This window comes from Boleophthalmus pectinirostris, unplaced genomic scaffold (genome assembly GCF_026225935.1).
Source record: "Boleophthalmus pectinirostris isolate CB_2022bp ecotype Guang Dong unplaced genomic scaffold, ASM2622593v1 HiC_scaffold_21, whole genome shotgun sequence".
NCBI lineage: Eukaryota > Metazoa > Chordata > Actinopteri > Gobiiformes > Gobiidae > Boleophthalmus > Boleophthalmus pectinirostris.
In genome coordinates, this window is record NW_026571175.1 from 31,056,299 (window position 1) to 31,073,458 (window position 17,160).

The 17,160-nt window shown below is 37.6% G+C and overlaps 1 protein-coding gene across 3 annotated transcripts in view; it reads left to right on the plus strand.

The window, feature by feature from the left end:
• Positions 1–17,160, plus strand: part of glcci1a (glucocorticoid induced 1a) — an 86,129-nt gene that overhangs the window by 54,169 nt on the left and 14,800 nt on the right. For all 3 annotated transcript variants that reach the window (XR_008632690.1, XM_020925957.2, XM_020925958.2), the window contains exon 3: positions 11,802–11,888. Coding sequence is in view for 2 of the 3 variants with exons in the window: in XM_020925957.2 (XP_020781616.1) it covers positions 11,802–11,888 (87 nt within the window). In the remaining variant the exon portion in view is untranslated. The remainder of the gene's footprint in view (positions 1–11,801; positions 11,889–17,160) is intronic.

Here is a 17,160-nt window from a genome sequence, read left to right on the forward strand (position 1 = left end):
GGACACCCGAGTGGATTCGTGTATAGGGCGCTCTGGATTGCGTATTTTGATGGGTTTGGAGGCTTAAGAGCGCAGAAAATACAGTAACCCGGAAAATACAGTAACTTCCCACCACCGGGTCTGGAGTGAAAGAATAATCCTCTGTAAAGCATCTTTGAGTATCCAATAACCGCTATATAAAACTGATGCATAAATGTCTAAATGTGTCTGTTGCCTCCAGTGATGTCTGCAGTTTCAAGTAGTTGGTGACATCGCACAGCACTGCCTTGTTACAGCCAAGTGTTTCTCAGCACAAACACCTGGCTGCGGGGGCGTTAAACCAATCACACTGTTGGTCATGGTGATGGTAAATGGTCACATTTTTATTAGGGGTGTGCAAAAATATCAGAACATCGATATATCGTATAGTTTAATGTGATAATACAGTATCTATATCATGGGCTGCTTTATCGATATATTGTCAAGAGTATGTTTTCGTAAATTTTACTAAATTATTTTGTTACAGCGCTACAGTTTTGTTGATTGTTTAGTGGAAGGAAACGCGTTTATTAGGGGTGTAAGAAAAAATTTATTCAGTGATATATTGTGATACTTCATTGCACAATTCTTGAATCTATTGAAAATTCATTAGTTACATTCACTGTTCTCATGATTTTAAAAAATTCATACAACTTTTTCATACAACTGTGTTCTCTTGAAGGTTTAGTTGACTGTATTATTAGAAGTAATTACTGATGAATCGCAATATACCATCCATTGTTTTAGTATCAGGATATATCGTGATATATTGAATCATGACATGCGAATCGTGATATGTATCGTATTGTAAGACTAAAGGCAATGCACACCTCTATTGTTTATGCAACACATTTGACATATTCACTGTTTTCGTGATTAAAATCTGTGTGTTTCATATGAACTTTGCACAAGAAGTGGTTTTACAAAGACTTTTATAGTATCACCGCCATGTTGTTTTTTATTGAGCCAAATCGAAAGTCGAGATGTGTCGTGGCGTATGTATGAAGGTATGTATCATATCGGCAACTTCTTAATGATACCCAGCTCTATTTTTTATTCAGAGCTTTTCCATCTTTAACGCACTCGAAGCATTTTACATCAACGAACCACTCACCCATTCACACACTCATTCATAGACCAGTGTACTCAGACACTGGTGTATGACTGAGGGATCTGAACCGCCAAGCTTCTGATTAGTGGACAAACGCTCTACCAACTGAGCTACTGTCGCCCACTCTCTTACTCATTCTTTTCTTTAGTTCTCCACGTCCTGCTCTATTGGAAATGTGGTTGTGGGACAGGTTATTTTCAATAGTGCAGAGATTTGGGATGTTTTTGTTGTGACATGAGCAGATTTGTGCTGTACAGGGTTGAATAACTATCGTCTATGGCTAATTATTCCTTCATTCAGCTATGTACTTGTTCCAGCTCAGGCTTTATGAAATGACACTGTTTATTTAGAATGGTTTAAAGGAATTATCTTGTGTTACTGTTATTGTGTCGGCATCTTAAACTTGCATTGTGTAACTTTCCTGGTGAAGGGTTCGTCAAATGCTTTTTTCCTTGGAAATGTTATTGCTTTGTCTGGAATGTTTCACAGTATTTTTTATTTTTTTTTACCTTTCGATCTTCATGGAGACCAAACCAGACCAAGTTACAGGCCAGATCTGTGGAGAGGCAACCCCATTCACAGTCTGAATGCCTGTTTTTCTCAGTATTTTTGCTATAAAACCACCTGTAATTGAATAAATTTAATGTCATACTGTGGAAAATTCTAGACACAGCAATGACATACACAATTGAAAAGCTACACAGTGAACCTTTAAAATAATTCCAATATTATCATTTATTGCAGTATATATAGATAGGAGTAGGTAGCCTCTCGTGACAGGCCTTCCTACTCTGTAAATGGTGGAAAAGGTTTGTGGTGCTAGAAACTTGTGGTTGACGCCAACTTTCGGCATTTGCAGCAATAGTAAGGAGTGAATGAGACACACATGAGGGGAGCATGGGAGGGGAGGGGTAACCAATCAAGGAGATGGGGGTGCACGTTATATCGATATACAGTGGTCTCTCCTTTATTGCGGGGGTTAAGTTATAAAAATAACCCGTGATAGGTGAAATCTGCGAAGTAGTCAACTTTATATTTTACAATTATTATATCTGTTTTAAGGCTGTAAAACCCCTCACCACAAACTTTATACACTTTACTCAGACAGAACAGTTACAAACCTTTTTGCATCCTTCTTAAAACTTATTGCTGCTGTTGTCCTTATGTTATTTTCCTCCTTCTTTATGTAACGAACTGAAGATTCATTTATTCCATAATGGACTCTCTCCATTACGGAAGAAATTAATCTTCAGTTCGTCCTGCTCGGGCCCATTTTTGGAGACCTGCACATGCGCAGTACAGCACCGCACCTACCAGTTAACCCGAGATTCTATCAACTTTTGCGCTGCCTTCACCATAGATTGAACCAAGACTAAACCAGGACTAACCTAGGACTAGGACTGATTCCAGGACTGAAGAGGAGGACTAAACCAGGACTGAACCAGGACTCACTGACCGACTGAGAGCTTCACATCTCACGGTAAATGCAGCAATTGCCCGATCGCGCTGCACTTTAGAATCACACTGCTTGAGATCGAACATTTACAACAATGTAAATTTGTCAGCTGAACACATTCTGTACTGTGCAGGAGACACGGCACAGAGGAGATTGGATAAGGGATTGTTAATCAATCAGGACGCAGGAGGAGGAACACAATATGTGCTCATATGCTTTAAAAAAAATACAAAAAAATGCAAAATGTACAAAAAAAATCCACGAAACAACGAGACCACGAAAGGTGAACCGCGATATAGTGAGGAACGACTGTTTACGATATGTCAGAATCCATTTCGTGTTTAAAAAAATATCTCTATCTTTAAAATATCGAGATATCGCCCTCCCCTACTCCTATCTACTTTCCCAAAAGTGAACGTTGGTGAGGTCTCCTGCTTCCGTGCCAGCGCTGAGACTGACCCCTCTCGTCTTCAGTTTCACCATCTGCTGCCCGGGCCTGTACACACTCTTTGTAGGTCACACACAATAAGTGGTTTTATGGGCGATAGTGTCTAGTGTTGCACATGGCTCGATGATGACTGATATTATTGCAGTGTAACTCAGCTGCCCCGTGTCTTGGTTGACCTTATTTGTGCCCACTCGTTCCTCTGTCTCTCTGCCCGTGTGACATTTGCCACCCACGCCCCGGCGCTCTTCAAAGCCTGCACGACCCCGCTCATCCACCCAACGCTTTTATTATTTCATGCAGGGGATGTGCAGCTGTGGTCTCTCGGTGCTCGTTTTGCAGTCGCGATGTTTCGATGTGGTGTGGTTTGAATATAGCAGGTGTAAGTGAGTCATGAATCACACACAAAAATCACAAGATATATTTAGTTTTACTTTCGTGACTGTGGTTCTTTTGGTTTGTTTTGCAGTGAGAAGATATTCATGTATTTTAAAGGTTAGCTATTGGCAGTACAGTACTATAAATAATAACATGCCTACTTAAAATACAGTTATGTTTCCCAGTCCAATATTGCTCTTTTGATAAGCTTCCACAATCTTTAAAGCACCCATATTTCACAATTTTCTGATCTGTTATAATGTTTTCCTCTGTTTTAAAAGTCCTATATTAGGCTAAATTAATTCCTGTGAGCTTTGAGAGCCATGTCATCTCATCACAAATAGATCTGGAGTTGTGTTTTGTTTCATTCACACATTTAACACACACATCCTGCACATTTAGGCTGAGTTCTGAAAAAGAAAACACTTTTTTCAACGTTGTGATGTCATGTGGTAATACGGGAAGTGCTTCACAATGGTCTTAAATTTCATACACCTTCCCTAGAATCATTTGGATCATTATTTGGACATATCACAATATAATATCATAACTAATAGCAACAATTTATATATAAATGGTGATAATAAACAGGGTTCCCACGGTCATGAAAATGTGTAAATTCAATGAAAGTTTTGGAAAAGTCATGGAATTTTAGTGTCTCTTTCACACAACTACAGCGTTCTGTTAAGTTCGCATTAGACTATTATGATCATTTCTGAACGTCTGCGCCTTTTGTTTAAAAGAGACGACAATAAATGTACTGACAGTATATTGAATGTTAACAAAACTATAATACCAAACCATAAGGTGAGTGGAAAGGTTTAACATTTCATATTTAGCCCTAAAAGTATAAGTAAAAGTAATTCTACACATGTAGGTGTCGTAAAATCATGGAAAATCCACTTTAGGTCATGAAAAAGTCATGGAAATGTTTTGAAAAAGAGTAGGAACCCTGAATAAAGGCATAAAGCAGTTCAAAAAGTATACATGTTCTCCAAAATTACAACAATAATCATAATGAGTCTTTCCAAATCAACTCCAATGCTTTAAACTTTATCACACAATGTCAACTATTTTTTAAACAAAAGAACCACGTAATGACTTTGATGAGAAACGTTGCAGAACAGAGGATGAACTAAGCTGAGTGTGGTATGGGCTCTGTGTTTGGTGGTCAGAGGAGCACAGAGAAAGAGAAAAGTTCACAGGCATCGCGTCGCTTTGAGCAGGATGTGTGTAGCAGCTTATTTCTCACCAACGAAGAGTTAGAAAATGTGTGAAAATAATGCATTACAACCACACTTTTAAAATAGTTCAGTAAACCATCACAGTCATATCTGCAGCAGGCCTTAGAGACAGTTTTCTGTGTGAAATTAGCCAGGAGTACCTCAAGGGACAGTGTTAGACCCTTTCCTTTTTACATTTTTCATATATTAATTCATTTTCTGCTGCTGTGATTAGGGAAATCATCCAGGAGCACCTCAAGGGACAGCGTTAGAACCCTTCCTTTTTACATTTTCCATATATTAATTCATTTTCTAATGCTGTAATCATGGAAATCATTTAAGAGCACCTTAAGGGACAGTCTTAGACCCTTTCCTTTTACATTTTTCATATATTCTTACAGGTTCTATGGCTGTGATTACGGAAATCATCTAAGAACACCTCAAGGGACAGTGTTAGAACCTTTCTTTTTAACATTTTTCATATATTAATTCATGTTCTGCTGCTGTGATTAGGAGAACTCTTTCCAGCAGCATCTCAGGGAGAGTGTTAGAGCCTTTCCTTTTTACATTTTTCATATATTAATTCATTTTCTGCTGCTGTGATTACAGAAATCATCCAGGAGCACCTCAAGGGACAGCATTAGAACCCTTCCTTTTTACATTTTCCGTATATTAATTCATTTTCTAATGCTGTAATCATGGAAATCATTTAAGAGCACCTTAAGGGACAGTGTTAGAGCCTTTCCTTTTAACATTTTTTTCATATATTAATTCATTTTCTACTGCTGCAATTAGGGGAAATTGTCCAGGAGCACCTTAAAGGACAGTTTTAGAACCTTTCCTTTTTACATTTTTCATATATTAATTCATTTTCTACTGCTGTGTTGAGAAATTATCCAGGAGCACCCCAAGGGACAGTGTTAGAACCTTTCTTTTTTGTATTTTTCATATATTAATTCATTTTCTACTGCTATGATTACACAAATCATCCAGGAGCATTTCAAGGGGACAGTATTAGATTCACTTCTTTAAACGTTTTTCATATTCATTGATTTTCTACTGCTGTGATTAGAGAAAATCATCCAGGAGCACCCCAAGGGACAGTGTTAGAACCTTTCCTTTTAACATTTTCCATATATTAGTTAATTTTCTACTGCTGTGATTAAGGAAGATTGTCAAGGTCATGCATTATCACTCTGTACTTATATAATTTAATAGGCTCTGTGCACAATAGCGCCAGGCAACCACACTGTTGGCGTCACTACTTCCTTTGTGTATCTATGGCTTTTGCAGAGTCATGCTATAATGAATAAATATTTAAAGATAAGGCCCTGGAGAGTGAGTTGTGGGTGGATGAGAGCAATAACATGTTAAAAAGTAAACAAATAAAATGAATATTTGAAGGGAGGACACTTCTGTGCTTAGAAGAGAGATGTTCGTGTCTCAGTACTAAGACATTTTTTGAGGCATAATAAATGTTAAAATAACACAAACTGACATATATAGGTATTCTTTATTCAAAGCAATTTTTAATAGGTTGTTTATTTTATGTTTTATGATTTTAACAAATTGGTGGTTATTGGTAAGCTTAATAAGCCCCCCATAGGCTGATTTTTTTCCCGAGTAGTATACTTTAAAATAAGTAATTTGGCCTAACAAATTCTACTTTTTTGCTTCTTCTATAATCACATCTATACTATATATTAAAGACTGTAATGCTTGAATATTAAAGGCCATATTTCACGCAATAATATTGTATTTTCATCACAAACACACCTGGAGTTGTGTTTAGGTTTGTTCAAACATGTTTAACACACAAATCTGCATATTCAGGCTGAAAATTTGCAGCTAAATTTTGAAGCTACAGCTATAGTTTGCGTCTTCATTTCTCAGTGCATCAGGCGATGTAGACAGACTAATAACGCAACTACTCAAATATGTGTGCATGAAACAAAATGTTTATTATAAAGTCTACAGTCTTTAATAGTCACTGTATACATGTGATATATAGAAGAAGCAAAAATGTAGAATTTGTTGGACCAAATTACTCATTTTAGAAGTATAATATTGGAGAGAAAATCAGCCTATGGGGGGTTCAGTCTGTGAGTGTTAATGGGCCCACTAAGCTTACCTATAGCTACCAATCATAAAACATAAAATAAGGGCATCATTAAGAAGTTGCCGATACGATACATACCTCGATACACAGGCCATAATACGATACATATAGCGATACACAGGCAACGATACAATGCATATCTCGATACAGTGAGCTTTCAATTCAATACGATATAATTCAAATCGATTCAATACAGTTCCATAAAAAAATAACGCCTAAATCACGGCTGTTGTACTAAAAGTCTTAGTTAAACCACTTAATATGTGCAAAGTTGATATGAAAAAAGCTTGTTTTAATCATCAAAACAGTGAATATGTCAGTTTTGTTGCATAAACAAGTTTCCTTCCTTTGAACAAACAACAAAACTGTAGCTCTGTATGAAAATAATTTAGTAAAATTTACCAAAAAAATACTCCACTGAGTCCATTGAGTTTGCGCAAAGTTAATATGAAAAACATAAATTTTACTCAAAACGGTGAAAATATCAACACAATTACACAAAATAATTCAGTAAAATATACTTAAAAATACTCTTGGTGATATATTGATACAGCAGCCCACGATATCGATACTGTATCATCAAATTAAACAATATTTCTATATTTTAGCACTTCCCTAATAGCAACTAATTGTCATATTTTGGGAGCCCGACCTATTAAACATTTGTCTGGACAAAACCTAAACTTTTAAGTCATTTTTCTCTTAGTTTCACCCTGTGGCGAGTTGTAGGGCAGAGTACTCTACAGTGAAATATGCATACTGTTTACTCAATAAAAATAAATAAAATAAAAATATAATGACAGCATGGTGTTTAGCGTTAACATTAACAGTATCAGCATTCGAGCGGTTTATGACTCACGCTGGGCCGGCACGTTGGAGAGCAGGTGGATGTACCAGAACACATGAAAGAGTGTGGAGGGAACATTATGCTTAGCCTCTCTGTTGCCATAGTGACCGTCTGCGTGAGGACAACCACATGTTTTTCTACCGAACAGATAAGATAATCAAACCATGTCAGCTATTTGTGGAGAGTGCAAGTCATGTTTTCAGCACGACTATTTTTAAAGGGCCAATATTATGTAATTTTCTGATCTGCAGTAAGTTATAATGTTGTTTCCTCATCACAAACAGACTTGGAGCTGTGTTTTTTTGTTTCATTCACACATGTTTAACACACAAACCTGCATATTTAGGCTGAGTTCTTCTCTCAAACTGAAACTGTCATGTGTAGGGTGACCAGAATTTCAAAATAAAAAACTGTGACATCCCCGTTTTTTTTTTTTGGTGGTGGGTAATAATAAAATTGTGAAAAAGACTTCGTAATTAAGGAAAATTGTTCTGCAGAGGCCACTTATGATGAACATGTGAGTCAGTATCATCACATTTTCTTTGTGTTTTGGTCTATTTTAAGCAGATTTGTTGTATTTTACCAAAACAAATGACGATTTATTAGGGATGTAACAATAACCGAAATATCATGATATCGTATTGTAAATAAGTCTTTATTTATATAGTGCTCTTTTCACAGACATTTTCTGTCCCCAAAGAAGCTTTACAGAGCATTATTCAGCATTATTCATTCAACATTATTCATTCACTCTATACCCTGGTGATGGTAAGCTACTATTGTAGCCACAGCTGCCCTGGGGCACACTGACAGAAGCGCGGCTGCCATGCCAATCGACGCCATCAGTCCCTCCGACCACCACCATCACTCGCACACACATCACTTTCATACTAGGCAATGGGGGTGAAGTGCCTTGCCTAAGGACACACAATGATTGAATTAATTGTATTTAACTGACCTTGACTATCAACTGTTCATGTAGACCTATGTAGCATGTTTTGGGTATTGTCAGAATTCTCACAATAATATCGTGGACCATCACAATATATCGAATTACAAGTCTCTTTGCTTAAATTAAAAGTTATGGTGCAGCAACAGTTAAAAAAAAGACAGCGGGAACTACATAGACCATGATCCTTTGCTCCATTTCAGTGCAGACGAAGGAGAAATAACAGTTCTAAGCACTTTTGAGTCTTAGTTCTTTGGATTAAGTCTTGTCGAGGCATTTTAAGAGGAAAAAGGTGCATATTTACAGTTTGTTTGCCTCCACAAAATATCACAATAAATATCGTACCGTGAGATGTATATCGTGAAAATATCATATTGAGAGTTTTGGATATTGTTACATCTCTAATCGTGAGCTTTCCCACGATATCGCAATAAATATCGTACTGTGAGGTTCATACCGTGACGATATCGTATCGTGAGACTTGGATATCTTTACACCCCTACAATTTTTGCCTCTCTTTACTGTTGACAGAGATCAAATTGGTCAAAAATAGAGACATCTGGGACATTTTTTGTATAAAACTGGGACAAATCAGTGGTTTTGGATGAATCCACTGGGAAAGGGGGGACAGGGCTCAAAACTGGGACTGTTCCGGGGAAATAAGGACATCTGGTCACCCTAGTCACTAGAATCATTTGGATAATTTCAGCCCTGGAATTGCCGATCTCTACTGAACTTTGGAGATGTAATAATAAAAGATTACTCAGACATGTGTGAATGAAACAAAACCCAACTCCAGATCTGTTTTTTTGACGAGGTAACAGCATTTTAACATGGCTTAAAGTTCACAAGAGTTGATTTTGTGTAATATAAGACCTTTGAAGTTCCTGGGGATATAAACCGTACTATAAGAAGATAGTGTGACAATGTGATAATAACTGTCAAACTGGGACCTGCTTTACAACTAACTGTAAAGCATTTAAGGTTAATCATAAACAAAAGTGTGAAGCAGCTGTTTTATCCACTCACGGAATCACTCACCATTTTCTTTAGGGTAGATACCACAGACTCTATATAAGACACTAAATGTTTCAAGTTCATGTAGTTCATTGTTCTCCTTGGGTAGGGCTGTGCAAAAATATTAAAATATCGATATCGTACTGTTTAATTTGGTGATATAGTATTTATATTGTGGACTGCTGTATCAATATATCACCAAGACTATTTTGAGGTATTTTTTAGTAAATTATGCTGTGTAAGAGCTACAATTGTGTTGACATTTTCACCTTTTTGAGTCTTTTTTTTTTATTAACTTTGCACAAACTCAGTGGATGTAGTAGACTTTTAGTATCACAGCCATGATTTAGACTTTGTTTTTCACAGTAGCGTGTCCAATCAATTTGAAATATATATCGTATTGAATCGAAAATGCACTGTATCGAAAAACGTATCGTGGCCTATGTATCGACATGTGTATCGGAAACTTGAAACTTCGTGATACCAGCCCTGTTTGTGGGTTTCTTCTTTTTTTTTTTTTTTTTTCCTTGCAAACAATAGCGAATTTGAGGGCCTAAACGCTGACAAAACGTCTCGAAACTGGGTATGGGCTCGACCAGTCTGGCGAAAAATTTTAAATATTAAATTATAAAATGGGCATTGCAACACTGCCTGAAGCAACCCGACTCAACAACGCCCCCTGGAAACTTTAAAAAATTCCAAATGAATGGAAAGCTGAGAAGCATATTTTGCTTTTGGTCAACAAAATTTCATTTTACATTATCGTTTTTGGCACATGTTGCCAATACCTTCAAGCCAGACTCTATTAAAATTAAAATACACACTTTATTACAAAAAATGGACAAACGCAATCAAATTTGAATCATAATTTAAATGGTGCAAGTGGCATGGTTTACACACAATCTAATGTTCTTTTGTCTGTGTTTAGTACTAATAAAATCCCATGTGTAACATTAGTAGCATTCATTTTACCAGTCTTGGAGTAACAGATTACATGTACCAGAGTTACGTAATCAGAGTACAAATTAAGAGTAACTGTACTCAGTTACATTTACTGTTTAAGTGAGTTTTAATTGGATTACAGTTACTTGGTTGAAATAAATGGATTACACAGAGGTGTTTTCCTGTTTTCACATTTATTTGTTTATTATTATTATTTATTTATTTATTTATTTTTTGGTAATTCCACTCATTGCCGGACAATAAACCGGGTCTAAAACCAGGTCTAAACCAGGACTAAACCAGGTCTACAAAACCAGGACTAAACCAGGACTAAACCAGGACTAAAACCAGGTCTAAACTATGTCTCAAACAGGATTTAACAGGACTAAACCATGCTGCGTGAACCGTGTCTTCTCCTTTTCTATCAGTACTATTTTTAATTTGGTTAAGTAAAGTTTGGGCTTTTTTATTTTCTTTTAGCAGACAAAACATCCTATGTGAAGATATCCTTGTTTTTGCTTCTCTACAGCAAACCAAGTAATCCAAAGTATTCAGATTACGTTATTCACTTTAAGTAATTTAAAGGATTCCATTACAAACTACATTTTGGTGTATGTAATCTGTAATCTGTAGGGGAATACATTTTAAAAGTAACCTTCCCAACACTGCATTTTACATACATTTGAGTTATCGTAGTCATCTCTGAGTCGTGAGTTCAGTGACAGTGGTGAGAGAAAAGGCGTGTGTGGTTGGAGGGGCAGAGGGTCACACAGGCTGCTCTGTGACCGGAGCCATTAGGATGAGCAGGGCAGAGTCCAGTGCAGGTGCTGTGGAGGATGTGCCCGGTCTAACACAGAGACTCACTTCAGAGTCTTCAAGTCCTTCTGGTTTATGCAAATCAGCCATGCGGTTTTAAGTTTCGTTTCTGTCAGACTTGCACAAATCTGCATTAAACACATTATAATGTCAAACGGGCTGATGTGGCTCGTAAAGTTGAATTTATTTATGCAGATTAGTAGTGCAGACAGTAATAATAATGATGATAAATTTTAATATAATCAATCGTTAATTCTCTCGACGATCGATTAAGAAAAATTTAACGAATGCCCATCCCTACTCTCATGTAAACCTGGTAAATGTTTTCTCACAAGTTCTTCTTTAATATTTAAGACAAACACGTGCCCGTATTTGCGTATACAAGTGGAAAACGCTGTACGGTGAACGCTGTGACATTTTAACAATCTCAAAAATGCAAATCTTTAACTGTTCCTAATACTGACGCGTTGTTTCCATCAGACTCCTGGATGTTGGAGTGAACACAGCGCAGAGAAGAGGAGCCACCAGCGCTCGGCGTCCTGGGGCAGTGCTGATCAGCTCAAAGAGGTAATACAGAGTCACAGTAAACATTTCTGTGTGATGTTTTGGTTCTGGAAAATTCAAATCTACTTCTAGTAAGTGCAAGATTATGGTTTGTGACACTGGTGCGATGATCCTAATGGACGGAAGCCAAACTAAACCTAAATAAAAAGCTGTTAACCGTGTAATAAAACACACCTGGAGGTTTATTTTTGCTTTTGTCTTCTCTGAGTACTGAAAACATCTTGTGTTTACATTGTACATTGTTGCGTCACAGATAAAAATCCAGACTTCTCTGTACGCAGTCAACCGCCTCCAAACTTGTTCTGCAGTCGTTTCGTGACGCACGGCTAAGGTGACCGGACGACATCCCTGTTTACCCGGGACAGTCCCAGTTTTAAGCCCTGTGTCCTCTGTCCCAGCAGATTGATTCAAAACCAGTGATTTGTCCCAGTTTTACACAAGAAATGTCCCAGTTGTCCCTATTTTGGACCAATTTAATACCTGCCAATAGTAAAGAGAGGCGTACATTGTCATTTGTTGAGGTAAAATACAGAAAAGCTGCTTAAAAATGAGCAAAAAACTAAGAAAATGTGACTATACTGACTAGGGATGGGCATGATTAATCGACTAATCGATAATTTATCATTAAGAATTTCGTCGTGCATTCATTTCTAATCGACAAACCGAATGTAGGTTTCTGGGCGTAGATATGAAGCTGCGTCTGACAGTTCAAACTAGGGATGGGCATTCGATAAAATTTTCTTAATCGATCGTTGGGAGAATTAACGATTGATTATCGATTAATCATTAACGTTTTTATATTAAAATTATCATAATTATTATTACTATCTGCACTACTAATCTGCATAAATAAATTCAACTTTACGACAAATAAACCGTAACGACTCTAGAGCCACATCAACCTTTTTGAGATTATAATGTGTTTAATGAAGCTTTGCACAAGTCTCACAGAAACGAAACTTAAAACCGCATCGCTAATTTGCATAAACTAAGCGAAGAAAAAAAACAGCACTTGTGCGCTGATGTGACACAACTCAGTGGAATACAGGTTAGTGTGACCATATTTGAGTTTGCCAAAACCAGGACACCGTACGGGGGGAGGGAGGTGGGGACTCGTCATCGACATTGCGCGACTCTCATCTCGCAAAGCTTTTTCCCACTGGACACCGAAACATATGTGCTGCTTTGTACAATGTGCACATGGACTCACACTTGTCCCGACCGGAGCGGAAAGCGTGGAATTTCTTATACAAGTCATCGTTAAATACACATTTGTGCTTCGGCACGTTGCAGACTGACCGACTGTGTCTCGCTCCTTCTGAGTGCCGAGAGCTACATGTACGGACCGATATTTGTCCCCGGACACGGACGTTTGGTCACCCTACGCTACACACAGCAACCTACATTCGGTTTGTCGATTAAAATGAACATAAACGAATGAAATTCTTAACGATCAATTATCGATTAATCGACTAATCATGCCCATCCCTAGTTCAAACACTGGAGTTGCAGCCTCAGTCCCACGTTTGGGCTCTGGCACCTCACTGTACCACTCAATGAATGTGTTGACATGCGCATCTGTATCCCGGTTTCATCATGGTGCATGTTTACGCTGTAGCCCGGTTACTACAACATAAAGAGCTGCACTAAACCTGCACACGTACGATCTTTGAAAACATCGCGACACAGACACAGAACAGACTCACCTTCAGCATCAACATCCCTCTGTCACAGAAAGAACACTCATATTCCACTGAGCCGTGTCCTTTAGTCCGACAGAAGCTGAACCGCATCAGTGCACAAGAGCGTGTTTTTTTTCCTTCATTTAGTTTATGCAAATTATCCATGTGGTTTTAAGTTTCGTTTCTACTTGCGCAAAGCTGCATTAAACACATTCTAATGTCAAACGGGCTGATGTGTTTCTAGAGTGTTTATGGTTTATATGTTGTAAAGTTGAGTTTATTTATGCAGATTAGTAATAGTAATAATAATGATGATACTTATTATATAAAAACGTTAATGATTAATCGAAAAATCTATCGTTAATTCTCCCGACGATCGATTAATAAAATTTCATCGAATACCCGTCCTTAATACTGACTCATGTTAGTCATGAATGGGTCAATTGCAGATCGATTCTCTTTAATTACGCTCTCATTTCACAATTTTATTATTACCAACCGTTCCAAACCATGTGTCCCAGTTTTTGATTTTGAAATCCTGGTCGCCCTACACACGTTTCTGTTTGTGTCTCTCTGTTCACGGAGGATAAGCTCTTCATGTGTTTATTTTCTAATGGTTCGTTGCTGTTACTAACAACAGAAGGAGCTCTCGTGCCTAAATGCCTCATTAGAAATTGAAGTGTAGTTTATGAAATGTGTTTTGTAAATACAGACAGAAGACGTCGTGTAAAATGAATGTGTGGAATAGGCTCTATTCACGCTTACCGGAAGAACCTTGGAACTATACGGGTGACGACTTCTGGTGTAGTTACCGACACTGGGAAACCATGGATTTAGCAGCAACTTCTTCACAACCTATTTATTTATTTATTTATTTATTTCGGTCACAGGTATATTTTGACATTAATTCATAAACAGTCATATTTAACATATACAGACCGAAAAGGTGCAGGCTGAAGCTTAAGCTTATTATGCCCTTTACCCTTTATTCCTTTGTCAGAGCTTCAACTTGACACCAGTTCATCTTCATAAATACAGCAGGAAGAAACAAGCTAATCAGTAACAGAACAACAAAGTACTACAGCACAAACTAAGTCTCATATTTCATGTATCTGTAACAATTAAACTTCTTTATGAAGTGAAAGAAAGTGGTGCACAATTTTAGGTTTTCTGTACAGTTGTTCCAGAGCTCCACCCCTTTAACAGATTTACAAAATTTCATAATGTTTGTTCTGATTTTCTTTTTAATAAACATGGTCGTGCCTCTGAGCTCATATCGGCTCTTTCGGATTTTGAACATGTTCTGTAACGATTTCGACAGGAGATTGTTGTTTACTTTGAACATGATTTTAAGAGTGTACAGGTCGACTAAATCATAAAATTTCAGCGTTTGAAGGTTTATAAATAATGCATTGGTTGGTTCGTTATAAGTTGATAATGTGATTGCTCTTATTGCCTTTTTTTGTAGGGTAAAGATTGGCTTTGTATTCGTCTTATATGTATATGTACAACCTGCCAAAGCTTTTCATGGGAGACGCAAAGAGTTATAACTTTTGATCTGCCAAACATAACGGAACATTTACATTTTTTTTGTAAATCAAGTTAGACAAATTATAATACACAAATTATAAAAGGGAAAAAGAAAGAATACAATGACATCTAGAAGAAGAAAACCAGGACATTTTCTCAGTTTTCCCAAAATTTGGCAGAGTTGCAATCGCCAACAGAACCCAAAGGAAGTCATATGTCCGCATGTTTCCAAACGTCTTCCGGTTTTGTAACGTGAGCGTGAATAGAGCCGGTACCTATCCCAGGGTGACCAAAAACAAGAATACTTCATCGCACTCTGCTGCAATTGACCCATCCTTCAGTGTTTCTAGGGCAGTCTGTCAGGAGCAGTGGACCCATCTCCAGATCTTGAGCTACCGTATTTTTCAGACTATAAGGCACAATATCAATAATGTAGAATTCTTTTGTCTATTTTGATACATAAGGCGCACTGGATTATAAGGCACATTAACTCTTCCCCCCTGGACGCCTACTAGGAACAACCCATACATATGTTACTAGGGCTACCCATAGAGCATAATTGCATAAAAGAAAACAGACTTCCACGAGTGATTTCAGGGCAATTTTGGTTCATAATCGAGTATAAAGCCCGGATAGTTTGTTCGGATATCGCAGGACTCCACACAGACGCATCAGCGGCATTCTCATCTTCGTAAGATTCACTCTCTGTAAGTTCGTCGCTATCGCTGTTTTCCACTTTATAATCACCCTCATCATCACTTTGAAATCTATAAAAGTCACTTTCTCTAAACTTATCCATAAAATACGTCTGCTCCTCATTATTTCTTAAACTGTGCGCCGCAGTGCGATCTTTCCATTGCACGTGTTTCGTGTTGTGTTTTTCCGGAAGCTACCATCGCCACTACTTAAATTAACTTCGGAAAAAATCGGCGAAAACATATCCTTGAATCCTAATGGTCAGTCTAGTGTGGGTTGTAGTGGCCCCCACCGATCACAGTCTCTGTTTAAATGTGAAAAACCGAGCCATTTCTAAAGGTCGTCAAATCACGTCTTTAGTGATACGGCGGAGGTGTCAAAAGTCGTCATTAAGGGAACAGGGGGGGTCGTCAAATGTCGTCTTCATGGGGGAAAGAGTTAAGTGAAAAAAAACGGACGACACTTGAGACTGATCCTTTAGCCCAGGCGTCCACGATCCATTGGCAGATTGTGGCGTAACTCGCCCGGTGTTGCCTCCCTGTCTTGGTGAATGTGAATGTGGATAATTTAAGTTAGTTTTTTTTTATTTCCTACGAGAACGAGTCAAATATGCATTGAGTAATAATGTGCAACTTATAGTCTAAAAAATACGGTAATCTTGGTCAGGACTACTGTACTTTCAATGGAGGATTTTACCTGTAGTACATGTTTTGGGTTGAATGGAGAAACCCAGAGTGTCCCGAGGAAAATGCACCCAGACACAGGGGGAAGATGCAAACTGCACAGAAAAGTCCGTGGACTGGAACAAGGAGCCACTCAGCCTCCGTGCCAGTATCCATCTCAAAATCAAATTGTAGTATAATCACTTAAACTACATTATATCGCCGTTTATCAAACATCCTTCACTGTCTGTGCACCTCTGCTCCTGTCAGACCCTGAGCTGCAACAGAAGCAGGAGGTGCAGATTAGGGCTGGGTGTCATTAAGAAGTTGCCGAGACGATACACAGGCCACGATACGATACATATCCAGATTCAGTGAACTTTCGATATAATACGGTATATTTTGAATCGATTTGATGTGGCTTACAAAAAATATAAGGCTAAATCATGTCTGTGATACTAAAAGTCTTTGTTAAACCATTCTTGTGCAAAGTTCATATGAAACACAAACATTTTAATCATTTAAACAGTGAAAATGTCATATGTGTTGTAAAAAATTTAATCTAGTCAAGTTATGATGACTTGAATTAAGAAAGTTTTATCATGATTTGAGTAAATTTCACTTGACAAGTAAAATTATCTATCAACAGAATAAAACTTTTGAAAATGAAAACAAAAACAACTGGAATCCGTCTATCATTCGTTC